This window comes from Marmota monax, unplaced genomic scaffold (genome assembly GCF_021218885.2).
Source record: "Marmota monax isolate L192 unplaced genomic scaffold, Marmota_monax_Labrador192_F-V1.1 WCK01_AAM20220418_F8-fsc00122, whole genome shotgun sequence".
In the NCBI taxonomy this organism is placed as follows: Eukaryota; Metazoa; Chordata; class Mammalia; order Rodentia; family Sciuridae; genus Marmota; species Marmota monax.
The window spans coordinates 5,588,032-5,615,997 of record NW_026695223.1 but is presented as its reverse complement, the minus strand read 5'-3'; the positions used below and the strand labels follow the sequence as shown (position 1 = coordinate 5,615,997).

Genomic DNA, 27,966 nt, shown 5'->3' with positions numbered 1-27,966 from the left:
AAAAAATTAAAATCTTTATTTATAAATTCCTATGAAAATGTACACAGAGAAGAGGATTTGGATAAAATATGCTAAAATCACAGAAGCAAAGCCAAATTCTGCTAAAATCAAGAGAAATTGTTGATATCCAGAAAAATCCAAACCAACCAGAACAGCCACAAGATGGTTAAGTCAAATAGACTGAGAGAGAGCAGTAACATCAAATTTCCTTGAACCCTCTACCTCCCGTGGTTTTTTTTTTTTTTTTTCACAAGTTAACCAGCTCAGGGATGTCCTAGTTATACATATTCTTATTGCTACCTACCTCACATAATATAGGGCCATTAATTTTATAAATACAGTATCAGAGAAGAGAATACCTCCATCCAGAAAATACTACTTGCTCAGAATGTGGGCATTCACTTTTAGGAATAGTATCATGCACCTTGGGAAGCACTGTTGAATTCCAGGCACATTTCTTGTAAGCTATTACTTCAACTCAAAGACAAATATTGTTGCTTTCTATGTACAGAGAGTCCCTGGGGTCCTTGGACATTTCTCAGTCCACAGGCCAAGCCAAAGGCTATTCCCTTCTTTCACTTCAGAGGCCGTTTTCTTGTTGTTCATCAGAAAATTTAAGCATAAGTTATTGACAGGAGGCATTAGGAATATAACAATAGGGAAGAAAAGTGGCTACCAATTAGTATACCTGGGACCACTGCTGATAAGAACCTTAGTAGCTTTATGACCTTGACTGTAAATACTAAATGAGGTGACTTTTGAAGTCTTGGGCATTCAAATTGGTGAATTTTTCCTTCTTGTAACAGGGAAATTTGGATGTTCAGTGTCTGTTTCTGGAGGCTGTATGGTAAAAGACTGGTGGTATGAAATGAGTTCTTATGGAGAAGATTCCCCACAGGTAAAGCTTGAAGACTTTGCAGTCTTTCCTCCCACCAGGTGTTTTTTTCTTCTTGATCCTGTGTGAGCCCCAGAGATCTCAGGGTCACTATGGTGGGCGTCTTCCATAGAGGATAAGGCCTGCTGGGTTTCTCTCAGTTTCCTGAAATGAAAGCAGGAAAACATAGGTTATTTATTCCCTAATTATAGATATTATTTACGACCACAACTAACACATCAGTTTCTTTTTATTTCAGGTTTACAGAAACAAGCCTGCACTATATGAAGAATAGAAAGCTCAGTTCCTGTGGTTATGATTGTCATTTAATAAGTTGAAATACATGTCATGGCACATGGTAGATTCAATTTCCCAGATCCTTGGGGCATAAGCATACAGCTTTTCAGTCAATACATGAAAGTTACAGGGGTCAATAAAAGACAGCTCCTGGTCAAATCTGGCTTGCCACCTATTTTTGTAAATAAAGTTATACTAGAACACAGCCACTCATTTGTTTACACACACACAGACAAACACAATCATAATCAACGGCTGTTTTTATATTACAAATAAGTTGAGTCATTATAGAAGAGATTATATGTCCCACAAAGCAAAACATATTTACTTCCTACCCCTTTACCAAACAAGTTTGCCAGACTCTGGTCTAGACAATTTCAAGATGCCATCTGCCTCATCTCTGTAATGGGTGCCCACCACTGGTACTGGCTGATGACAGTCACTGGAAGCTTCACAGAATATACATACTACACTGTAAGAGGCACTTACCTTGTTGTGACCATATGTGGATAAATACTTTCTTTTTATTCCATGGACAATGGAACTCAAAACTAGAGCCAGATAATTATTAAGTGGCTTATTTGGAATAATTAACTGACTAAAGATCCAGGGTCTTTAGTCTGCAACTTATTACTAAAAAATCATATCAGAGACTTTTTAAGCTTTCAAACTAATCTTTCTTTTCAAGATGGACTTTGTAGCTAAGAGTAGTTGGACTTGTAAGCTTACTTCAGACAAGGACCCTTTTCCATTTCCTTTTGTATTTTCAACAGCACACAATATAATAATCACTTAAAAATTCCTTCAGAACACTGCTCAAACACACTGCCGGACCTCTTCCCCAACCTTACCCCATCTGATTAATTCCCATCTGTTTAATGAAGGAATGGGTAATAAAAGAATACAAGCTTATGCAAATAAGCAATTGAATTGCTTTCTTTGTTCAGAAAACTCTTCTTCTAAATATGTACCATGATAGTATATCTGCCTGCCTAACACTGAAGCTTAGTGAGTTTCTCAAATAGGTCTCTACTCACTAACCAAGGTGAGGTGATCCCCACCAGTTACTTAAGACACCTGCTGTCCCTCAGAATCCCAAGTTTTCTTTACCAGTGGTACTTCCTTGTATTCCTCCCTCTTGCTTCCTTTGTATTATCTGGAATTTTCTCTCAAGCCACCTAGTCACAGAACTAGTCCCATGCTGTAAAAGGCCTCAGTGCTGACAGTCTGCTTGTGGACAGGGGCCTAGGTATTATAATGTACAATATATGTAAATGTAAATCCACAGAAGCACACCAGCCTGCTCATACTGATGTGAATGATTTGCAATAGACTCATTCTTGACTCCAACATCCCCAAATCTACCTTTCCAGTATGGCCATCTTGGATTTTTCCAACTTCAGCTGCTTCTGGAGCTCCTGTGTTTTCCCCAGGGAAGGCCAGAGAACTCCATTTCTGGCCAGAGCTGCTGCAGAAGGTCTCTCAGCTGGATCAGGGTGGATCATTTTCTGATGAAGTAGGGCCAAAAGGAAGGAACAGAAAGAAGCTTCACTACTGGGAAAATCTCCCCACTTGAGCCAGTTCCAACCCCGCCTATGTTGGTGGATTTTGTGAAACACTGATTTTCTTTTGTGCAGAGGGAAGGAGACATAAATGAAAACTTAGCTCCACCTTGGACAGAAGAATCGTCCATGTCTGGTAACATCAGTTGTCAACACCTTTGACCTGTCTTTAATTATCATGGTTTAAAGAAGGCAGGCTGATTAACTAGTCTAATGCCATATTTTAAAATGGAAAAGGCTGAGGTGCTACGTAAAAAGTCCAAGTGACTAGTTCAACAGGAAGAACCAAGATCAAAGCCCAGTTTACCCAACTTTTGGTTCTGCTCCTTTATCACTTAATAATGAACCACTTCAACAATATTCCTAAAACACTATCTCCAGGTAGATATGGCTGTAACCTAAGAGGATTTGAATATGGTAGGAAATAATTGATAGATAGATAGATACATAGATAGATACATAGATAGATAGATAGATACCAGTAGTGTCATATAATGAAGAAAACACTTGGGGACGAATTTTTGAGCCAACTCTGCCATTTACTTTGAAAACTTTACTGAAGCTCAGTTTCCCTTACCTGAAATTTGGAATAACAGTATTCTCCTTCTAGGACTATAGTGAGAATTAAATTAATTAACAATATTCACCTACAGCTTTGGTTTTGGGTTTTTTTGTTTGTTTTTGGTACTGGGGATTGAACCCAGGGCACTCTACCACTGAGCTGACATCCCTATTCCTTTTTGTTTTTTATTTTGCTACAGGGTCTTGCTAAATTGCTGAGATTAGCCTCAAACTTGGAATCTTCCTGCCTCAGCCTCCTGAGTTGCTGGGATTACAGGTGTATATCACTGTGCCCAGATTTGTACAGTATTGCTTAGCATAGGGCCAACATTTAGGTGTTCAGTGAATATCAACTAAATCTAAGAGCAACTTACATATTGTAACAGATTAGACAGTGAACAAGAGACCCTTGTAAGGAAAGGTTTGCCTCCTTTCAAGAAAGCAAAAGGAAGTCGGAAGAACACATTTGTAACTATATTTGAAGACTGGAGGTAAACTATGAAACTCAAATATAATGTCAAAGAGTGCAGATATTTCTAAGCCTATTTTAGGGATCCTAACCAATCCTGTTTCTTAAGCCATGAAGTTAGTCATATATGCATTTTGTTTTCTTGATAGGATTCTAAGCTTCTTGACAGTGTTTTTGTATCTCCATTTCAACATGATATCCTCCTTTTTATCTCCCTACACTTACTCTGATATTATTTGGTACAAGGAACATGCAGATTTTTGAATTGACATTATGCCTTTTCTCCAATAGCTCCAATTGCTGGTATTGTGTAAATTATCAACAGTCACTTATAGTATACTTTTTTATATACACTTGAAACTCTTTCTTTCAGTAATGTCATCACTGTATCATTGCTAATAGTTAAAGCCCAGAAGTGGGAGGGGAAAGGTCAAGTTTGAATTTTTAAGTTAACTACTTATTGACTGTGAATATAAAATTCAAATATACTTAGATCCTTGGGTTTCTTCCAATGCAGAAAGAGGTGTCACCTACCCATTTTAAAGTTATTAGGAAAAGCAAATGAAAAAAAAAATCTTCATAACAGGATTTTAAATCTATAACATGAAAGATTTCATGATGTCTTCCAAGTTTTCTTGAGAAGCTTTCAATCTGTCCTGTGTCTTTTTCTGGCCTTCCCAGTCAGTTGCTTTTTCCTTCTATTAATGGCACTACCAACAGATCCATTTCCCAACCCCCCACACCACCACTTGCCATCAATTTTTTTAAAAAAAATAGACACTTTGTCTTCTCTTTGTCTCATAGGAAATGTCACCTTGAGCAAATTGTGAAAGTCTTCTGAGAGCTCCTGAGGAACATCTGGAAAGTTGCCCTCGCGGATATGATGCCACGCGCTGCCATTGGAGGGTAATTCCCCTGCTCCTGCAGCCACTGCAATCGTTAATCCCAAAGCGAATATGTCTGCTTTGGGAAGGTGTTGATAATCCTGCAGAACCGAAGATAGGAAGGCCAGTTAGTTTGCCAAATGGAGAGAGTCTAGACTAAAATGTAACTGGTAGGAGAGGTTCATTTGAGTACGTAAGCACTATAAACACTATGAGCCAAGCTACTTTTACTTTAGTTAGTGGTTTATTTCTAAGAAGAGAGAGGGAACACAAATATACCTTTTAATACTGCTATGCCCTGAAGTGCCCAAGGAATAATCTCAGGGCCATTTGGCCCTGCCAGACTCAAGATGGCTTGGCACATAAACTAGCCAATCACAGGAATCAAAGACTCATTTTTTCTTAATTATCACTCAGAAGGAAGTTTTATCCTTCCTAGGTCAGACTCAACAGACATCTTAGAAGATGGGCAATGGCTAAAGGATAACAACATGATAAAAATGGTCTGTACCAACCAGAGCTTAAGGAGGAGGGTTCCTTCCAAAAAGGCAGATCAGTAATTCTGCAGAAAGAACTGTGTGAGTATCGATTCACCTTTGATTGAGCCAGTTTCCCCATGTTTGGGGGTAAGTTTCTCCCCTCTTTGGTTTCTATTCTCAATGGAAAGTAGATACAATATGTTTAAATTTTAGATATACTCTCTTCATTTTTTGCACTGAGCCTTGAGTGTCAAGAAGGTCAATGAGTATAAAATACCCTCCATGCCTATAGTTCCAGCTACTCAGGAGGCTGAGACAGGAGAGTTGTAAGTGTGAGGCCAGCCTGTGTAATATTGTAAGCCCCTGTCTCAAAAAATAAAATAACAAAATACTCCCTATCCCTTTAATCTATACCTCTTGCAAAATCTCATTAGCCAGGAATCGAATATCTCCTTCTTCTACTTTAGGTTTGCTTACTGATGTCACATGACCCAGGTCACCTAAAAAATATAAATAAATAAGAAACAGAGCTCTTTAAAAGAATAAGGGGAGTCATCAGTATAAGTTTTATAGGATAATAGTATACTGGTAGGGCTACAAAGCAGACTCACCAATTTTATATATCTCACTGGCAGAGAGAAACAAATCAGCTTCATTTTCAACCTCTTCTGGGACTCCAGAAGAGTCACTTTGCATTTTATGGCAAATAAAGATGTTACCTGAAAAATACAGACTAGGCATTAAGTAATGATTCCCAAGCTCTGCATTCCAAAGATTCTTTTCTCAATTTGACATTTTAGCTGCCCTATTTTCTCCTCCTGTGTGATTGTAGCAAGACCACCAACCTTTCTTTTTTTTCTATGAGATCTCTCAAATCACATTGGGATAGCCAGTGATTGATAATGCCTATTCAAGTTAAACCATCATCATATATTTCACATTCTCTGAAGAGACTGATGGCAGGATACCATCGTCTCACCAGACACAAAAGTAGTAACTTATCCTTAAGTTTCACATTAATGAGTGAAAAAGCAATTCATTTCTGCTCATTTTGATCAGTGCTGTATTAGAAAAAGTGCAGCAGTGTTATAAATTACATGATCAGAATGTAGCCAATAAACGGCCACCTTTGTAGTAAATTAAATATCTATTTTATAGTTTACCTTCATGATATGGAAGTTTTTTCCCCCTTTCTGTTCTCTAAGTCCAAGAGGGAAATGGTTAAACTATTTAACTGAACTTTTTTAGGGGAAACAAATGGAAGGCATTCTCCCAGCCAACACTTTTTGACACTTGATAGTCAAGGGCCTTTGATACAGACACAATTTTTTTTCAGACACAAATTGTGATGATGATATGAAAAGAACAAAATATGGCATGAAGAATAGAAAGAGCCATACTGACTAGGTTTGATGTCCAGGTGTACCATGCCAGAGTTGTGGATATACTTAAGCCCCGAGGAAATCTGCAGAAGAATGTCTTTGAGTTTTGGTTCTTGGAAATGTTTACCAGACTTAGTGTTTTCAGATATAGCAGCTTGCAAGCTCCCGCCTAGGAAAGAAACAACAGAGAATAACTCCACAGGAAGAGAAAATAGGTATGAGTCTTAAAGGTGAAAGCATAATAAATATTCAATAAATTCCTCATGATTGTTTGCAGTCCAACGAGTCTGTATTACTTTAGTGTCAGTGCAAAGCATAATATTATCTGCTCTATGTTTATATTATAGAGATGTTGGAAAGAAGAATTAGAGCTTTTCAAAAGGAAAAGAAGTCAGGTGCTGTGACCCTTGCCTGTTATCCCAGCTACTTGGGAGGCTGAGGCAAGTTCAAAGCCAGCCTTAGAACTTAGTGAGACCCTGTCTGAAAATAAAAAATAAAAGGGGCTGTGGATGTAGCTCAGTGGTCGTGACCCTGGGTTCAATTCTCAGTATGAATAAAGAAAAATTTACCTATTAACCAAAATGCCAATCAGGCATAGTCATATAGCTGCCATCAGTATTGATGATTAATTCCATGTCAATGTCAGGCTAATAATTTTAATGTAATGGATTCTAATTCGACTAAAAATATATCATAAAATGAGAATACTTAATGATAGCCGACCCATGGAAAAATTTAAAACTTTAGACACATCTGAATCCTATTTGAACCACAGTATTTAAATATCAGCTGTAGACTATCTTGATTCATCATTGTCATCAATAAAAAATAAGGCTTGGGTTTATATGACTACTTGAGGTTGGCCACCCGTCTTAAGATATTAGAGTGTTTCTGAGCACTTTATTTCATTAATTAGCATTTACTAGCAGATTCTTCAAATTATAGGGTCCTGGCTCCCCTTGGCAGTTACAAAGCTGTAACTCTACCAGTCAAATATGTATCAGATGGTAATAGAGGAAATGTGTGCTTAAAGTATGCTGTATAAAATTAAATGAAAAGATTCATCTGTCATGCTAAAATAAGTTCAAAGAAAGAATTCAGATCTTTTCAGAAACACAAAGAGGACCACAGTAAAGGTTTTTACTTCTCTCAGGTTCTTCTCAGAAAAGAATTTATGTATTATAGATGAGTTATTACTGAGAAAGAAAAAGGAAAAAGAAGGTTTTGGATTTTGTTTTAAAATGAAGCCACTCTGAGACAGTTTGTAGATGAGGTGATGTTGACAAGGAGGAGGAAGGGTGCATCCAATAGAACTCCTGTGTCCCTCCTAGCCTGAGTTCCATAAGGGCAGAGACCACATCCAATTCATATTCCGTTTCCCAAGACCTGGCATGCAATAAATATTTTCTGAAATGAATGTTCATCCTGGCTCTAGAGGGAAAAGATATAGAAAGTCAAGGACCCCTTTAAGGTATGGAGTAAAGAAGACTCCTGGGATACTAGGAATTTTTAGTATGTTCTTGTAGGTTATAAACAGAGGTGCTTGCTACTCTGAAAAGCTACAGTGTTAGTAAGGGCAACAATACCAGTGTTAACATTGCTTTTAAATACTTGGATGTTGAGTAAATAATGTTAAAATTGGCCAAGTAATAATTAACAATAGTAGAAGTAATTGAAAAGTACTCCTATATACAGAGGTGTTAGAATATCCTTATTTTGCTACAACTAGAGCTGATTGTCCATCCCTTATAAAAGAGCACAATTAACTGTCCTTTACTCAATAGTGTCAGAAAGGAAGCACGTGTTTATATACATAACAATTCTGAATATACTGTGAGCTTCATCCCCATCAATCCCATCCAGTCACAGAAGCCCTAACTTCATAACCCAAGGTACAACTTGGACATGGCTTCTGTAATTGCAAGCATTGTGCCCAAAGAAAAAAACAAAACAGCCCTTGGGCACTTTGTGAGATGGGCTGCTGAGTTCCTCCCTTAAGATAAAAATAATAGTACTTTACTCCCTTACCAGAAAATAAAAGAAACTTAAAAATGATATTTATGTTTTCCTTTCTTCTAATGAGACCTAACAGATATCAAAATATATAAAGAGCAGGTGACTCTAAGAATAAAATATTAAAAAAGATCAACTATTCAACAGAATATTGGTTCATACATTTGTATTCTCACATTCTTCATGTTGCTACCTATAACACCAGTATATTTTTCTGCTGGTGAAGTGATTCTTTGTTTGATAGAAAAATACAACCAATATTCATGGCATCCCAGAGAGGATGCCTAGTTCCAAATGTCACATCAGCCAAACAAGTATAAGGACCACCATTCTAGGAGAGCATGCTTTGAAAACTCCAGTGACAGATGTCACCAGAAAATACTGCCTGTAGCAGAGGTTAATGTCTAATCCTTATTCAGTTAGAATCCTAGGGTTGTAGAATCCAACTACTATTTTAGATTTTTGAGGGTGGCCCAGAGGTGACTTGTAGGGGAACTTGGCAAGGATGGAGAAGAAGGAAGTAACATTTTATTGGTTAAGGGGTTGGGAGAGATAGCAGGGGAAATTAAATGACTATCTAAATCATCTGATTTATAATATAAGTTAAAATCATAATTGTACATGTTCCAGCCTAACTTCTGTGATAGACTGGGGGCGAGAGAAGGTGGAGGATGGAAAAATAGGGAATGAGAAGGAGGGAGAGATAGGACATAGAATGAAGGAAGCATTTAAAGGAATGAGACATTGGAAAGGCTCAACATGTATGGATTGCATTTTGCAAAATCAAAGTTGTTTTTTAAATGGCAAGTAGTGAAGTTATCGGTCATCATGGTGAAGAAACAACAATTCCCTAGAATTCATCACATCTAATCTGAAATCTACTGCCTGGCTTTCAAGGCCTTCTCTAGTCTCCTCATCCTTTACCTTGTTGATCTCATTTCCTACTACATGGGTTACTTCAGTCATGTGAGAACCTACTGTGTGCCAGACCTGCTCCCGATACCATACCCTTGGCCTACATGCTATTCCAACAACTGGAAAACGTCTAAGTACCTAACTGGCCTTCCACAAGGTCTAATTCCAATCTTACCTCCTTTATGAAATTATCTCAGGCTACTCTAACAACAATTATTACTGAGTTTTTACTCTACACCAGGTGGTATTGGCACTCTGCTGCTAACATTTGGCAGGTATTGTTGCTAATTCTCAAACTATTCCTTTACCATTCCTTCACTCATTTGATATTGACATCACAGCAATTATACAACTAGTGAGCAGCAGAGCTAGGCTTGGAAACCAGGTCTTCCTGACCCTAAAATACAGGCCCCTTCCAATATCTTGTCACATTTATCTTCTTTACTGGTTTATCCATAGTTGCACCAGCAAGCTTTGCATTGCCCCTTGTGTAGTCACTCTAAAAGAATGAGTGCAGCACAGTGTCTTGAGTACTCCTCTACCTACAGCTCCATACAGTGTCAAGCCTTTAGAAGGTCCACAAATGCTAAAATAAGTTAAAAGATGATTCTAATAGAAATAATCTCTCCAACTTATTTGGTTTGAATTTTGAAGGCTTTATACTGTTCCCAAAACAAGTTACAAAGCATTTTTGTTTTATTGATTAATTTTGTTATTTGGCAATATCTGTGTTTTAATAGAAAAAAGCCACAGCAATAAAACTAATCTTCCTTACAGAAAGAGAGTGGGAAAAAAACCCAGAAACCTCAGGCTTCCATAATGGGGAATTAGGAAGAGAAGATGATTGAGAAGTACTGACCTCTCAATCTTAAGCAAAAAGAAAGGATCCATCAGTTCCTCCAGACAGATTATTAGAAAAAGGGATTTGCGGTGAGATAATAAGAGAAAAAAAACAGCCCACAAGGGTAACAGGTAATGCTAAAAGGAAATTTATAAGAAAACAACAATAGAAATGCCAAATCATTATTTTACAGGATGTATGTATCATTTTCTAGCATTTCATAATATTATTTACTTGCCTACTTCTTATTTATTTATATATGATATGCTATTATATATTATTTATATAATATATAATATTAATTTATATAATTTATCACTTATCACTACCCTAAAAAGCCAGGCTGGACATATATACTCAGGGCCAATTGGTTACTAAAATTGCTAAAGGACAGGCTACACCATTGAAGACACTCAGGGAAGGTGAGGTAGAGGAAAGGAACGTGGTTGTCAAATACTACTGGGCCAGAATATGGATTTCTACTCCTAATATGAGGGCTAGATTTTATTCAATTTGTAGCACTTTTCTACTTTACCACTGAACATTTTGATGACAAATATTTCCAAGGCCAACAACACATAACTGTTGTCAACCTCTTAAAAACGGACTAGAAATATGTTTAGCCAGAGGACTCTCTGTGTGATCTAAGTAGCCCAGAAAAATGTGCTACAAGTGTGTGTTACAATGTGTTACATGGATGTTCAATCCTGAAGAACCTAGGATAATGTATCTAAAGTCACCAAGTCCAGTCCTGGTGTCTCACCCCAAGTTCTCTGAGAACACTGAATCTCAAAGGTAAGAAGCATTAACTATCCCAACTTAAGAATCTACTAGAAAATTATTCAAAAGTCATATGTATACCAAAATAGGGCATCATGAAGAAACTTCACCACCAGCTCCTCAAAGTGGCATGGCTTGTATCTTTCAAGATAACTAAAAAATGGCAGAAGAATTATTTACCATTTAAATGTTGGGGTAAATTTTTCTCTCAGTGTAAATAAAGTGTAAAGGGAGTGATGTCTCATACATATCAACTACATACAAGTTCTGAAATACATATATGCACCTGAAAATTCCTTTTTCAGCTCAACTATTTTCTCAGCTTTCTGATTCTAAGCAAGATTATGGTACCAACATTTTAGGTATGTCTCTGCTATACTTGGCATAAATTCTGAAGAGTCCAGCTTTATTTCTGAAGACTTACAAGACTCATATCCCTCTCTATAGATACTAGTCCACGTACTTACCATTGCAATATTCATTCTGAATGATCACGTGGTCATCTTCTGCCCATGAGGAATAGTAACGTACCACATGCGGGTGATGCCCAAGCACTGCATGAGCATAAACTTCATGCAAACTCAAGTTCCTGAAACAGAAAAGCACTGAGAAAAATTAATCAAGATAATTTGTACATTAAGAAGTTTTCAAAGAAAATATGAGGCATGAACAATGGCAGAACATTTGCTGGGTGCTTACTGCATGCTTATTATTTTATCTCATTCAGTCTTCATTGGTAAGACACAGTGGGAAATATGAAGTCTCTAGAAAGTAAGTGACTGGTCCAAATTCAAAGTGATAGTGGTTAGACCAGAAGCTTGGTCAACCTGGTACCAAGGTCCTCGGTTGTTATATTGAATATGGCATATGTGAAGAGGAATCTTAGGTGTTTACTGTCACAATAGTAGACAGGCTCAGATCTTAATTTCACTGTATCACAATATAAAAACCTTAAGGGCTTAACAAGAAAGTCACCATACCACCCATGGTGGATATTGTGATGGGTCTCTATCTTCCCTGAAAGGCTAGATTGTCATTATAGTCTTTTTTTTTTTTTTTTAGTTGTCAATGGACCTTTATGTTTTATTTATTTATATGTGGTGCTGAGAATCAAACCCAGTGCCTCACACATGCTAGGCAAGTGCTCTATTACTAAGCCACCACCGCAGCCCCTCATTAGAGTCAATATTAAACTCAGTCAATATGATATAGTCATAGAGAGTCTTAGTGATAGACATTTGTTATACAATAGGAAAACCCAATACAAGGTAAGCAAAATATAGTACTTCATGAATTTCAATATAAAAATGAATTTCAAAGTCTGTAATTTCAGGATTCAGCATAGTATTATATCCAAAGAATTCATAAAAAGTATTGGTGGAATCTGAAAATATTTGTTTTCCTTATAACCAAGGAAGAAATTGCTAACAATTAGCTCTGGGATGAAATATAAATTATTGTAAATAATTTTTCCTTGTGTATTGTCTCTGAAACTTGACCATTGTATTCATTATTAATGCAAAGTAGAGGTAACTCAGTGAGTCAACGATAATTTCTTTCTCAGCAGTATTTCTGATGAACTGAACAAGTATCAAAAGATAATTCCATAAATCTACTCATTAAAAAAAAGACAGTAAGACCAGTATTAAAATGTAAAAGCTAAGAGATTTACACACACACACACACAAAAAAAAAAACCCCACACTCACAGCAGTATTTGAAATTATCATGTTATAGTTTAGGAACTTGTCTCTGGAAAAAGTGATCTGAAAAACTCAAGAAAGTAATGAACATAAGACGACATACACTGGGGGAGGAGAATTTTAAAATGACAACAAAGAAGCAACGAGTATTTGTTTCATGCTATCAACACTCGCTTTTAAAATATTTTGAAAAGAAACAGCTTTCCAAATCCAAGATTACACCTCTAGTGTATTTCGAAGGTACTCACTCATTTGACAATTCTGTAAAAGGTTTTGTAGAGCGCTTTATTGCATAAACACATCCATCCAGCCTCTTAATGCACTTGTAGACTGTACCAAATTCTCCAACCCCGATTTTTTCTACCTCCAAGAATTCCTTTTCATAGCGGGAAGCCATGTTAGTTTCTTGTAGAACACTTTTCTAAAATATTTTTATAGAAAGAGAATTAGAATAACTCTTCCCAACATATTGTGAGCAATGAAAAAAGAACCATATTACATTCTTAAATTCTTTAGGTTTTGAAAAAGACTTGAGGCAAATGCAGTAGGTTCTATTTGTGTCGATATTCACAGTAGCAAGAATCCCTCAATGTCTGACTACCTTCTCTGTTCTTTGTAACTTTCCGCACAATTCTGTATTGACATTTCTTGTGCATTCTCTAATGGTCTTTCTTCTACCTAGTCATAGTATTATTTTCTATATGTTTCTACAGAGAACACATGTTGTCATACCTAGCACTACTGTCCTCGGCTGAGGAAGAGCAAATCAAAAACCAAAACGTCCCTTTGAATCTCTTCTTTACATTTCTCACCGTCCTCATGCTAAGATTTCCATCTCATATTGAATGGACTTGGTTACAAATAGTTTTCTCAAAAATCTTGGCCTGAAGAACAAAAATGCTCGCTTGATTAGTTCAGAATAAATGCTCAAGCAAAGCAAACCTTCTCCCTACTGGCCAACTAGTGACATCCCTCTTTTCCCACCTAGTAAATAATTCCAGACAAATAATTGAATTCCTTTATCAGCTTTCTCATCTGTAAGATGAAGATCATAGCCACTGCTCCTTAAGGTTATTACATGAAAATATGTAATATCCTATTACTTATATTGTATGTAATAATAAGATAGATAACTTAGTAGAATGCCCAGCACATAGGAAATTTTCAGCAAACTATTATGATCAGCATCTCCATCAATTTACTATGAACTTGATTTGTCTACCAAAGTCATCTTTTCCTAATTTCCCAATTAGCAGAAATTTTTATCTTCTAACTTCAGTGGTTTAAAAAATATTAATTCTTAGCCAGACACTATGGTGCACATCTGTAATCCCTGCAGCTTGGGAGACCAAGGCAGGAGGATCATGAGGTCAAAGCTGGCCTCAGCAACTTGGAAAGGCCCTAAGCAACTTAGTGAGACCCTGTCTCAAAATTTTTAAAAAAATTAAATAAAAGTGGGGATGTGGCTCAGTGATTAAGCACCCTGGGTTCAATCCCTGGGATCAAAAATAAATAAGTAAATAAAGTTGGGGTTTTTTTTATTTTAACTAGTTCATTTTGACTGCAATGATACTTTTATTTATATTTATATCTAATTAGGTATACATAACTGTAGAATGTATTTTGACACATCATACATACATGGAATAGAATTTCTCTTTCTTCTGGTTTTACATGATGTAGAATCACACCAGTCATATAATCTATATACAAATAGGGTAATAATGTCTGACTCATTCTACTATCATTCCTACTCCCTTACACTCTTCCTTCCCTTCACTCCCCTCTGTTCAATCCAAAGTATCTCTATTCTTCCCTAGCCCACCCTTATGTATATTAGCATCCACATATCAAATTGTTCTATTTGTGTCGATATTCAGAGTAGAAATGAAATAATTGTATGTGAAATAAGAATTGTAATGCATTGTGCTATCATATAAAATTATATATATTAGAAAATATTGTTACAAATCAATAACATGAAGAGAGAGCCTACATAAAAGGAGAAAATCTTTACCACATGCACCTCAGGTACAGCATTAACTTTCAGGATATATAAATAACTCAAAAAACTTAGCACCAAAAAAAACAAATAACCTAATTAATAAAAGAGCCAAGGAACTGAAAAGACACTTCACAGAAGGAGAAATGTGCACGGTCAAAAATATATGAAGAGTGTTCAACATCTCTAGCAATTAGAAAAATGTGAATTAAAACTACACTGAGATTTCATCTCACTCCAGTCAGAATGGCAATTATCAAGAATACAAGTAACACTAAATGTTGAAAAGGATGTGAGTGTTGAAAAGGTACACTCATACCTTGCTCATAGGTCTGCAAATTGGTTCAAGCACTATGGAATTAGTATGTAGAGTCCCAAGAAAACTTGAAATTGTAACCATTATTTGACCCAGTCATCCCACTCCTTGGTTTATACCCAAAGGACTTAAAATCCACATACTAAAGTCAGGCAGCCACATCAATGTTTATAGCACCTCAATTTACAATAGCTAAGCTATGGAACCATCCTAGATGCCCTTCAACAGATGAATGTTAAAGAAATTGTGGTATATATACACAGTAGCATATTACTCAGCCTTAAAGAAGAATGAAATTATGGCATTTGCCTGTGAATGGATGGAGCTAGAGAATATCGCCCAAAAACAAAGGCCAAATGTTCTTTTTTAAAAATTTTTTATTAGGTATATGAGACAGCAGAATGCATTTTGATTCATTGTACACAATTTCAGCACAACTTCAAATGTTCTTTTTGATATGTGGATGTTAACTAGCTCATTTTAACATCCAATTCCAATCGGTCTTCATCATCTAGGTCTCCAATTTCCATTGCCCTTAGCCAATCTCAAGACATTTACTCCATATCTGGATTTACTATAACTATTGTCCCTCTTTCTAACTCCTTTAATAGTAAGAATTATTTTTGCAAAATGATACCACAGAATCAGACAATTAATTGTTTCCTGGTGCGAAATTTAAACGTCTAACAAGAGAACTGAAGGCCCTCTCATCAGATGCACAGTACTACCTCACCACCTTCATCTCAGATACCAAATCTGCCAGCTCATCATCCTTGCAATTTCTCCAATCCCACCCTCTCACAACATAACCTCCTCCACCTTCAGAGCATTTACTTATTCCTTTGCCCAGAATTATTTTGATACACTGTATTCTGGTGGACTTGCTTCCTACATCTTTTCTAACCCTCCACCGAAGTTTTAAATAAATACATGGGTATGTATATACACATCACACAAGTATACAAATAAATATACACATCTTTTAACTTCACATTTATGTTTAGATTATTTTGAAATTTCAAAGGTGTTAGTTCCTCTTAGGAAGTGACTTTCATAGTTTTTATTCCTTATGGGAACCAAATACAATGTGTTTCACATATTAAATGCTTAATGAATATTTTTGACATTTCTATCTGAAGCTAGGAGATGCCTTACAAAATAAGAATAAAATTCCAAGAGTAGTGAAGGCATAAGTTAGAAACATCTGCTTATAAAAGGAAGCATGTGCCCATGGTCGTCTTCTCCAAGATGGTTACAGTCATGTTTTAAAATATCAACTCCTTTATGCAACAGATAAAATTTGCTGCAGAAAACTTTAGGAATTAGAAGGAAAAAAATTAAATTTCCACTATTCGAGTAGTTTCTACTAATTCAATGAATATGTAACACATAATTGTGATCATTCCTCATTTAGTTTTTTGAGGGTTCTTGTACACTGAACATTGAACTGATCCATGTTTTTATACATTATAAACATCTTAATTCCAATTTAATTTTTATTGACTCAATATTATATTAAATTAGTCATTGTTTTATTGGGCATTTAGCAACCCCCTACTTTTTGTTATCACAATTAAGATGTAACAAACATTTCTGAGGTAGTATTTAGAGTATTAGTTTCTTAGGTCCGATTACCAGAAGAGGAATACTACATGGAAGACTGCAAACAATATAAAACTCAATAGATAGGGACACATTTAAGAGCTGAAATTTGGACTAGTGACATAGCTCAGAGAGAAGGTTCACCAGTAGAGAGCTTTTCTAGCATGCCTAAAGCCATCTCCAGCAATGCACACACACAAACAAAAGCACTAAAATTTTACATACAAACCTCTGGTTTTATACCATTGTCCCCCATTCTGTTTTGCCATTTGAAAAAAAAAAAAAATGTCTGGATTTTCCTGTCATTTCTACATCCCATTAGTATAGAAATAAAGGGCTGGGGAGGGGGAGGGGGAAGAGGCAGAGGAGGAGAAAAAAGGAAAGAGGAAGCCCAAGGAGGACAGGAGCAGGGTGAAGACAGGGAGAGAGGGAGGAAAAGAGAAGGAGGTGGAGAGGTACCGAGGTGGGTACAGGAGAGAGGGTGAGAAAAGGGGGAGGAAGGAAAAAAGAGAAGGGAGGGAGAAGGGGCAAGGAAGAGAGAGGTAAGGGAAGGGGGGAGAGAAAGGGCAAAAAGGGAGGGGAGAGGAGAGATGAGAAGACAGGGGAGATGGAGAGATGAGAAGACAGGGGAGATGGAGAGATGAGAAGGGAGGGGAGAGGAGAGATGAGAAGACAGGGGAGATGGAGAGATGAGAAGGGAGGGGAGAGGAGAGATGAGAAGACAGGGGAGATGGAGAGATGAGAAGGGAGGGGAGAGGAGAGATGAGAAGACAGGGGAGATGGAGAGAGAACAGGATGAAAAGCCTGTGTCCTGACAGCAGGGCCAGAGAATCATGCTCACCTTGGCAGGCAGCCCTTCCAACTTGCCTTCCTCCGAGCCAGCTTCCTCACTAAGGAAAAAGAAAGGTGTTGTATCAAGGTATGCTTATATATGTTAATGCACTGATGAAGCCTGGTGCTGTGCTAGGTTCTGGGGCTATAAGACAGTTTCTTCCTTGCTTTAATCTCTGTCTGAAGGCAGGGATAACCAGGAAGTTTCGCTATGAGAACATCAGGCAGGCTAAGAACAAAGCATTAGGACTGGGGTTGTAGCTCAATGGTAGGGTGCTTGCCTCACACGTGTGAGGTACTGAGTTCGATCCTTAGCATCACATAAAAATAAATAAAATAATAAAGGTTTGTGTCCAGCTACAACTAAAGATTAAAAAAAAAAAAAAGCATTAAGGGATACTGTGGCCAAAGTCCAGTTAAGTATTTTGAGACTAAAAAGCTTTCTCAAAAGAGAGGATATGTAAGCTAAGATTCCAAGAATGAGTGGGATCCAGCTTAGGAAAACAAGTGGGAGTTCTAGGCAAGTAGAACACCATGTGCTAAGAATTGGAAGCAAGGGAGAGAAGAGAACATCTGTGAAACTCTATGTGGGCATTATCATCCCCAATAAGCTAAGCAAGACAGAGAGTGCTGCCAAAGTCCAGGTTAAAGATTTTCTCCCATTGTGTAGGCTCAGTCTTCACATTATTGTTTCCTTTGCTGAGAAGAAGCTTTGTAGTTTGAATCCATCCCATTTATTGAGTCTTAATTTTACTTCTTGTGTTTTAAGAGTTCTGTTAAGGAAGTCAGTTCCTAAGCTGACATGATGAAGATTTGGGCCCACTTTTTCTTCTATTAGGCGCAGGGTCTCTGTTCTAGTGCGTAAGTCCTCGATCCACTTTGAATTGAGTTATGTGCATGGTGAGAGATATAGGTTTAATTTCATTTTGTTACATGTGGATTTCCAGTTTTCCCAGCACCATTTGTTGAGTAGGCTATATTTTCTCCAATGTATGTTTTTGGCATCTTTGTCTAGTAGGAGATAATTGTATTTATGAGGTCTGTCTCTTTATCTTCTATTTTGAACCATTGATCTACATGTCTATTTTGGTGCCAATACCATGCTGGTTTTGTTATTATTGTTCTGTAGTATAGTTCAATGTCTGGTATTTTGATGCCTCCTGCTTCATTCTTCTTGCTAAGGATTGCTTTGGCTATTCTGATTCTCTTATTTCCAAATGAATTTCATGATTGCTTTTTCTAATTCTATGAAGAATGTCATTGGGATTTTAATAGGAATTACATTAAATCTATATAACACTTTTGGTAGTATGGCCATTCTGAATATTAATTCTGCCTATCCAACAGCATGGGAGAACTTTCCATCATCTAAGGTCTTCTTCAATTTCTTTCTTTAGTGTTCTGTAGTTTCTTAGAGCACTAATCTCCAGGATATATAAAGAACTCAAAAAATTTCACACACACACACACACACACACCACACACCACACCACACACACACACACACCAAAAAAACACAATCAATAAATGAGCTAAGAAACTGAACAGACAATTCACAGAAAAAAAATTCAATGATCAACAAACATGAAAAAATGTTCATCATCTCTACCAATTAGAGAAATGCAGATCAAAACTACTCCAAAATTTCATCTCTCTCCAGTCAGAATGGCAATTTAAGCAATAATCAAGAATACAAGCAATAATAACTGTTGGCGAGGATGTGAGGAAAAAGGCACACTCATCCATTGCTGGTGGGACTGCAAACTGGTGCAACCACTATGGAAAGCAGTATGGAAATTCCTCAGAAAACTTTAAATGGAACCACCATTTGACCCAGCTACCCCACTCCTCAGTTTATACCCAAAGGGCTTAAAATCAGCACATACAGTGATGTAGCCACATCAATGTTTTAGCAGCTCAATTCACAATAGCCAAACTCTGAAACTAACAGATGAATGGATAAAAAAATTGTGGTACATATACACAGTGGAATATTACTCAGTCTTAAAGAAGAATGAAATTATGGCATTTGCAGGTAAATGGATGCAACTAGAGAATATCATGCTAAGTAAAATAAACCTATCCCAAAAAAACCAAAGGCCGAATGTTTTATCTGATAAGTGGATGCTGGTCCATGTTGGGGGCAGGCTAGGGAAGATGAAGGAACTTTGAATTGTGCAGAGGGAAGTGTAGAGAGGGGTGGGGCTGTGGGGATGGGAAGGAAAGTAGAATGAGACACACATTATTACCCTATATACATGTATGGTTACACTACTGGTGTACAGCCAGTGGAATGGGAAGTTATGCTCCATTTGTGTAAAATGTGTCAAAATGCATTCTACTGTAATGTATAACTAATTAGAACAAATAAAAAGAAAAAGAAACCTCTAGGTTACATAATTAGTAAGTGATAGAACTGGGATTTGAAATCAAGTCTGATCCCAAAGCATTTGCTCTTCATTGCCACACTACACCCTCCTTCCAACCCCTACCTGGAACCTGGCTTTCAATTTGGTTCACAGACTGTAAATATAACAGAACTAAGAACTTAGACTTGGCTAAGATGTCTTGAGTTATTCTTCAATAAGCAGAAAGCACTGATTAATATCCTCTTCTTGCATGACTGTATTCTGGATCTTTAGGAAAAATTCATCTTACAGATCAGCCAGTAGATTTTTCTTTTGGAGACGTACAAGTAGAGGACACTACATTCATGGAAATAAATTGGTGAACACTTGTGGCAAATTTAGCACTACATTCTGATATTTATGAATGACATTTATATAAAATAACAACAAAGCAATAAATAATGGAGGAAAACACCATCTTAGAAGCAGTAAGAATATGACTATAGTATCACCACTTTCATTGCCAGGAATTCAAGTTAATTGTCTTTTCTTGCTTGCTTCAGTGAAAAGTGGAGCCATTGATTTTGATGACATACAAAGACTCCTAAAGAGCTGAAACCAATAGAATTCTTGGAAACCACAGTAGACTGGCTATACTTATGCTGAAATTCTGTTTATTTAAGATTTGGGAGACTGTTTTGAAAAAAAAAACCTATTCAGGCCACATATCTCCATAACACATACACATTGAATCTAAAGAAACAACCCATCATGGTATATTTACTGCTCTGCAAAGTTGAGATTATTTACTGCACATTTATTTTGCTGGGTACTTATGAACATATATAACTGTCCCCATTACAGAGGTAATTCCATTCTTAAGAAAAAAGAAATAATGGTAATGTCTTTGAGTAACATGCACAGTCCTTATTTGGATGATTTCTACCATTCCATGCCTTTTGTGGAATGGGGCAATTTGGCTTTCCATTTTTTCAGCACCTCTGAAAGTGGAATAAACACTATCTTTTTATCTGTAATCAGTCTTCCATCACCTACAGAGAAGTTCAAATCCTTATTCTCTGGAGCTCTCATCACCAGTCACACAATGTACACTTTAAGTAGCAATATATTGTTTGCTGTGTGAACTACACCATTCCCATCTGCTAGGACCAAAATAACCAATTGAGACCCCTTGAATACAGTCCATACCCCATTCAACTTTCTAATTGAAGTCAGAGATCTATTAATTACTTTCCCCTGCTTTTACAGAGAAGTTATGTATAGTATTGGAACAGAAACATGCTAGAAACTCTGTGAAAACATCGGCACTTAAGAGGAAAGTCATGTAAACATTATTTAAACTTCATTCAAATAGAGTTCTTATTCCTAAACTTACTTTCTCTCTTTCCTTTCCCCTTGACTATAGAGGTTCTTAAAAGTTAGAGAGAGCTACACTTACACATCTCCTCGGATCTTCCTCTTGCCTTGAAGGAATGATTGTCTATAGGACTCTGGGGTGAATGGATTAACATTGACCAGAGCCAGTGAGGTACTCTCATCCATGAGGGGAACAAATGTGTGTCTCAAATGCTTAGAACTTCGGGGAAGAAGCTTCCCTGTTGAAGAAATCTCCGGCGGGCTCACCAGGCTCTGAATGAGGATAACCAAAGGCAAGGCAGAATAGGGTTAGTAAAAAAACAAAAAACTTCCATATCAGTTAGCTAGCTAATATTTGAACAAAGTGTTATTGCTAAAAGGGCCTTAAAGCAAACTAGTTGCATAATAACTGGTGCTCTATGAAAAACATAGAATCTCAGTCTCTATCTCTAAATATTCTTATTTATGAGGTGAACACAGGAATCTGTATTTTGTTAAGCTCCACCCCTTTGCCCTAGGAAATTCTGTTAGCTCTCTGTGAAACCCACCAATTCTAATCCTACCTCCAATTTTTTTTTTAAAGAGAGAGAGAGAGAGAGAGAGAGAGAGAGAATTTTTTTTTAATATTTTTTAGTTTTCGGCGGACACAGAATCTTTGTATGTGGTGCTGAGGATCGAACCCGGGCCGCACGCATGCCAGGCGAGCGAGCTACCGCTTGAGCCACATCCCCAGCCCTACCTCCAATTTTTAAGGATGAGGACATTTCAACAAATAAAAATGATTCTATAGAAAACCCCATCCATATGTTCCATAGTTTATACTTTAACTTCAAATTATTCACTCAAATATTTAGTGCCTACTAAGTAGCAGATTCTTGGCTAGATACTGAGGGGTATGTTTGTGAATTCTAGCTCTTAAGAAATACATAATCTATTAGTTAGCAATTTTTTTCTCAGTGTCTCAGAAATAATCACTTTGTAAGGAAGAGATTTCATAAACTAAACATGAGAAAATAAGTTCCCAATTTCACTTAAAATATAGCATTAAATGAAAAAAAAGCTCCATAAAGTAAGGTAAAGAGATTGAAAAATAGTGCTCTGAAATAATTGCTTGAGATTTCAGGTTTTGCAGTGGCTATAACCAATAGAAGTGGCTACCAATAAATAGGAGAGTATACAAGACAATACTCCAAGTGTGGTACAGTAAGAGACCATAGACCTAACTGGAACCAGAATCAACCAAAGGGCAAGGGGGAAAGTCAAAGACAGAAAATTCTGAGACAACAGAATTCCATTAGTCCTAAGATCCAGGGACCAGAGGATTACCTATGCTATAGATCTGTAAGTAGACAGTAGCACATGTGCCTCCCAGGGTAATCACTGCATTCTTTATAAAAGAATTCTACTATTTGGATGGTCTCTGCCCCTGACTTTTTAGTATAGAAGCAGAAGCCAGACTATAATATGACTCATTAAAGAATGTGAATATACAAAGAATGAAAATGAGGCTTATTACATTCAATACATGATTGATATAAGTGGAAATGAATGAAGTTACAGAGTATACATAATAACATATTTATTTTAGTGAAGAAATATGTTATTATCAAAGTCAAGGGTTTTTACAGTGCCCTGTCTGTGTCTTAAGAGTTTATAGGATGAATAATCTCAGAGGCTGTGGCCAACATCCTCACTGGTAAACTCTTGATTTTCTGCTGAGTTTATCATGAGAACTGACTATTGGTTCAAAATAAGCAGAACTATATTTGTATCATTGATATTTTTCAATTACCAATGTGTTTTGGGAAACATGTTTTCTATTTTTAAAATTATTATAAATGGTTCCCTGAGAAGGAGTTTTGTGATACTGATCATCATATGGAAAGCAAAATGCTTCTGTGACAGATGAAACATCCACACCTGGAACACAGCACATAGTTCTGTTGCCACATTTCAAGGAAAATTTTTAAAAAGCCTAAGAAATTTTCAGATTAAAAAAAAAGAAAAAGAAAAATTGGTCACATAGGGGCAGACAACATCAGAATTTCTAGTCTGTAAATATGAAAGCCAACAGAATATATGAGGTCCCCTTGTGATATAAGGACATTAGTAACATCCATTACAAAAGGAAGTTCTGCCGGGAGATAAAGCAGATTGACGATTCCTGGAAGATGACACAGATTGAGAGTATAAATATGCTCCAGAGCATGTAGATAAATCCCTCAGTCCCGCTCTGTGTGGAGGATTAAGGGAGACAAGGGAAAACTGGGTAGCTCCTAGACTTCTGAAGAAGGTGAAAAGAGAAGGAAACTTCCCACACAGCTGATGTCATAGTATCTCAAGAAGAAAAGGCCCAGTTGGCACAATTAGTCCCCTGATGCTTCGATCTCTTGAGTATTCCAATCTGGTGGCTGTCAGCTAGTGGTCAATACATTTATCCACAGTAACCCTACTACCTCCTGATGATGCTTTTCTGTCTGTAGGTAATTCTGCTGGGAATTCCTTACAGAAAACTAAAGCCAGTTTCACATGATTTCTGGTTCTACTCCTTGGGCAAAGCTGAACAAAGCCAACCTTTCTTTCCTATGTAGAAAGGATTACCAATTATTGTCTCAGCATAGCATTACCAATTATTATCACCTTAACTCCTCTCTGCCAGTCCTGGATCCAACTGTATTTTCATAAATATGCACTTTCTGAAGTTGCATTTGTAGCTTCCCTCCCAAGCTCTAGTCTCTGCTTGGAAAACTCCAAATCATCATTTAAGACTGTTCTCAGACATTATTTCCTTTGGAAAGTCTTCCCTGATATTTTGAAGCTCAGTTCATAGTTCCTTCTCTTCATGCCCTACCATTCTTCTAGCACACATGATCTGAACTTGAATTGTTTTTTCATTATTTGTCTTTATTCATTTGGGGGGCACTTTTTTTTGAAGACAGTAAATGGGTTTTGCCAACAGAAGATCTGCTAACACAATGAGGTGTTAAGTTGAAAATGATCAAATGAATGAAACACAGCACCATGTCATATTGTCCTTCCCTACTCAAGCCACACTCTCAGCCAGTTCTTCTCCACGTATCAAAACTGTGCCAACTTTCATTGCCATTCTCGTGCTTCCTTCACCTGTTTATTTCCAGGTCACTCCACTGATAATCTGCCCAGAGAACTCTGACCACTCTTGAAGCACTTAACAAGGTCTTTTTGCCTTTTTCCCCTCTCCCTCCCCTCCCCCCTCTTCCTCCCCTCCCCTCCCCCTCCCCCCTCCCCTCCCCCCTCCCCCTCTCTCCCCCCTCTCCCTCCCCTCCCCCCTCTCCCCCTCTCCTCCTCCCTCCCCCTCTCCCCCTCTCCCCCTCCCCTCCCCCCTCTCCCCCTCTCCCCCTCCCCCCTCTCTCCCCCTCCCTCCTTCCCTGCCCCCCTCTTTCTCTCTCTCTCTCTCTCTCTCTCTCTCTCTCTCCACCTCCCCCTCCCTCCCTCCCTCCTCTCTCCTGCTAGATTTTAAGCTCTTTGAGGGCAGAGATTTTATCTTATTTTCCCTACCCACAGTGGATTCTCAAGAAATGAATGATTAATTGGTACTGAGATCACTGAAAAAATCTGCTGATGGATCCCTGAACATATTTTGTCTGCAATTCAGACAAGCAGCTTAGTATTCCCTGTTAGACACGCTATGCAAACTCAGCAGGCACTAAAGAGACCCGCTGACAGTGACTGTCCTGCAAGCAGGATCACAGATGTTATTATAATGATCTTAAGTACATCAAGCTGAGCTAGCAGGAAGCAGAACTAATACCCATCCTAGGAATCACACACCATGGCACCAGAGTCGATGAGAAGTAACCTGCCTCGACCCTGGTTGGGATAACGTGAGCAGTGTGATAGAAGACCAATTACAACAAAACCACTTCTTAGTTGCCATTTCAAAATTTTAAAGAAATATCAAAAAGTTACTTTTTTGCTCTTCTATTATAAAAGAGCCTGCTCTTGACTAGGCTGAGTGGAGGGAGGAGTTCCTGCTGGGGAGAATAGAAGGCCATGAATATGTTCATGTGAATGTTCTTGTATTAGGAAAAAGTAAAATAATTTCCCAAAAAAATATAGTCAACTGGAATGGTGGAAACAATGATGAACCATGTCCAAAAGATGAAGTATCTAGCCCTGTCTCTGCCACTGGCTGAGCTATAAGCAACTTCATCTATTGGGACCTTAATTTTCTCAAATGTAGTACAGAGATTGGCTCTAGATCTCAGAATTACTTCTACGTCCAATACGCTTTAGGATCCTCCACCCCTCTTATTTGTGGCCAATGCCAAATAGTTACTGGCACCTATGATTTTGAGAAGACAAGAAGCAGATTCTTTTCAGTAGCTTTCCACTGTCCTTCATTTCCACCAATAATACAAAACCGGGGATATACAGAGCCGGTGATGAAAGTCTACCACAGACACACGGACAACTGAGTCCTGTTGCCGTGTCAGCTGAACTGAAGACAGGTTACACTGACCTGGCTCCTTTCCACAGCTAACTTACCTTGGGGGTGGAGGGGCTGTCACCATGCTGCAGCCTGCTCCTCTTGGCTGTTGGTGCTGGGGTAGCAGGACATTTGGGAGGAGCTGACTCTGGAGTCCGCAGAATTAGATCTGGGCTACCCTCACCTTTCTCCTGAGATGTGTTGCGTTCCTGTATGTTTCTGGGAGGAGTCGAAGAAGCCACTGAGTCCTGGGCCTTACCCATCTCTGGACTTGGGCTCTGGGTCTCCCCATGTTCTTGTACCTTTTTCTGCTCTTCACTTTCAGTCTCTTCTTCACTAAAGGAAAAGTTTAGTTTCTGGTTTGGCTCTTTGTTAACACTGCTGTCATCCATCTCAGTGAAAGAGCTTATAGCACAGGTAAGGAGGTCTCTCTGAAGGGAACACTCCACACCTATAGACTTAAGGAGAAAAAAACCCAGCAAGTTCTACAACTTCAGCCAGCCTTTCCCTCAACCAACAAACAGCTGTGTGGCACAGTGTTAAATTTCTCCCTTAAGTACCATGAATCTATAAGACCTCAGCTTATCCTTATTTCCATTCTGATTACAGAAAATTCCCAGTAACTCTCTAAGCAATTAAATCTGATTCATGTACAAAATTTTTTCTGTATGCCCTACAGAGTGTCCCTGTTCCCATGTGCTATAAAATAGTAGTGAGGTAGTTGGATTCCTTTAATTTAGTATGGCTTTAAAAATACACATTAGCCCATTGGGGAATAAGCTCATTATCTAACAAATTATTTTCCCTCCTCTACACCTGCCTTATATAAATATCACCCTCTCTTCTTTTCTCCTCCCCAAGCACCTAATGGCTAACAGCAGATCATTAGAATTTACCATCACCTGGATATCATATTGATCCTTTTACAGCCTCGAACATATCTTGGCTGGAGTTTGTATCCCTGACAGGGACACATCTTAGATCCTTGCCAGACACACTTGCCCTAATTCAGACACCCTTCCTCCCCACAATATTAGTGGTTAAAGCTCTTAGTGAACTGAATAAAATTTTAAACTGACCAAAGAAAGATCAGCAACACTAAGAAGCAAATGTTGGACACTTTAAAATGACAACTATTTTTCCAAAAAAAAAGCCTTACTTTGTAAAATTATTTTCCTTACAGTTTAGGTATCTCTAATATACATTATTTAACTTTTCTCAGATTGCCCAAATGAAGGGTAAAAAACTCTTTGAAGTAAAAGCCACCAAATGACCCAACAATCTCTCTTCTTCTGGGTGTACACTCAAGGGAAATGAATTCAGAAGCTCAAAGAGACCTCTGCACCCATGTTCACTGTAGCACTATTCACTATATCTAGGATATGGAAATAACTCAATTGTCCATTGATGGTCAGTGGACTTTTTTAAATGAGGTACCTTATACAATAGAATAGTATTCAGCCTCTAAAAGAAGGAAATCCTGCCACTTATGACAACACAGATGAACCTAGGGAACATTTTGCTGAGACATAAATTAGACACAGAAAGACAAATGCTGTATGATCTCACTAATATATGGAACCTAAAAAGTCCAACTCACAGAAGCAGAGTAGAACTGTGGTTGCCCTGGGCTGGGGAGAAGTTGGTCAAAGGATAAGTACCATGTGTTGTATGATGAATGAATTCTGGGGAGCTAACATACAACATGGGTGGTGATGGATTTATTAATTAATTTGATTATGGTTATCATTACACAATGATAACATTACACAATGTGTGTGTGTGCGTGTGTACATATATGTCTGAAAGAAAAAGAAAACAAACCCCAGAAATACCACTTTATAGGAGAAAACCACGTGAAAGTGAGTTTATAAAAAAGGAAAATGACACAATACCATTAAGAGGATCTAGAGGGATGCAGCTGGCATAGAGGAATTGTTTACTAGATAAACAAGGTGCAGGGAAGGAGGTGTGGAGGGAACCTAGGCAGCTCCATGGGTTTGAAACAAACTTCCCTTCTCTTGACAGTCTTATTTTACCCATTGCTTGTCACCACTTCCCTATTCCACGGATCCTGCACCACTTTCTCTTGTTCCATTGTTTCCCCATTTCCAACCAGAATTCCTGAAGAGGGCAACCCAAATGAAAGCCATCTAGGAAGATGAGAAAGTGTCTATTCAGTTAAAAACTGAGCTTTGCAGGTAGGTGCACCATGTGACCCTGCCTTGGCCCTTCCTTACTCCCTCCCAGCCACCCAAACTG

The 27,966-nt window shown here is 37.8% G+C and overlaps 1 protein-coding gene across 1 annotated transcript; it reads right to left on the bottom strand.

Moving 5' to 3' along the window:
* Positions 1–26,096, bottom strand: Wee2 (WEE2 oocyte meiosis inhibiting kinase). Its single transcript, XM_046434251.2, has 11 exons — positions 25,764–26,096; positions 21,319–21,509; positions 17,522–17,570; positions 13,009–13,181; positions 11,525–11,646; positions 6,531–6,677; positions 5,738–5,845; positions 5,541–5,626; positions 4,578–4,748; positions 2,537–2,679; positions 1–1,039 (listed from the first exon to the last, which is right to left on the bottom strand). Exons 1-11 carry the CDS (start codon positions 26,094–26,096, stop codon positions 877–879), a joined length of 1,686 nt encoding a protein of 561 aa, XP_046290207.1. The 3' UTR covers positions 1–876.
* Positions 26,097–27,966: the final 1,870 nt, after the last annotated feature.

Coding starts and splice junctions, on each gene's coding strand:
- Wee2 (XM_046434251.2), bottom strand. CDS start 26,096: ATGGATGACAGCAGTGTTAACAAAGAGCCAAACCAGAAACTAAACTTT. Junction 11,647..13,008: donor TTTACAGAATTGTCAAATGA/GTGAGTACCTTC, acceptor TTTCTGTTTCAG/GAACTTGAGTTTGCATGAAG. Junction 5,846..6,530: donor ACACCTGGACATCAAACCTA/GTCAGTATGGCT, acceptor TGTATTTTTCAG/GTAACATCTTTATTTGCCAT.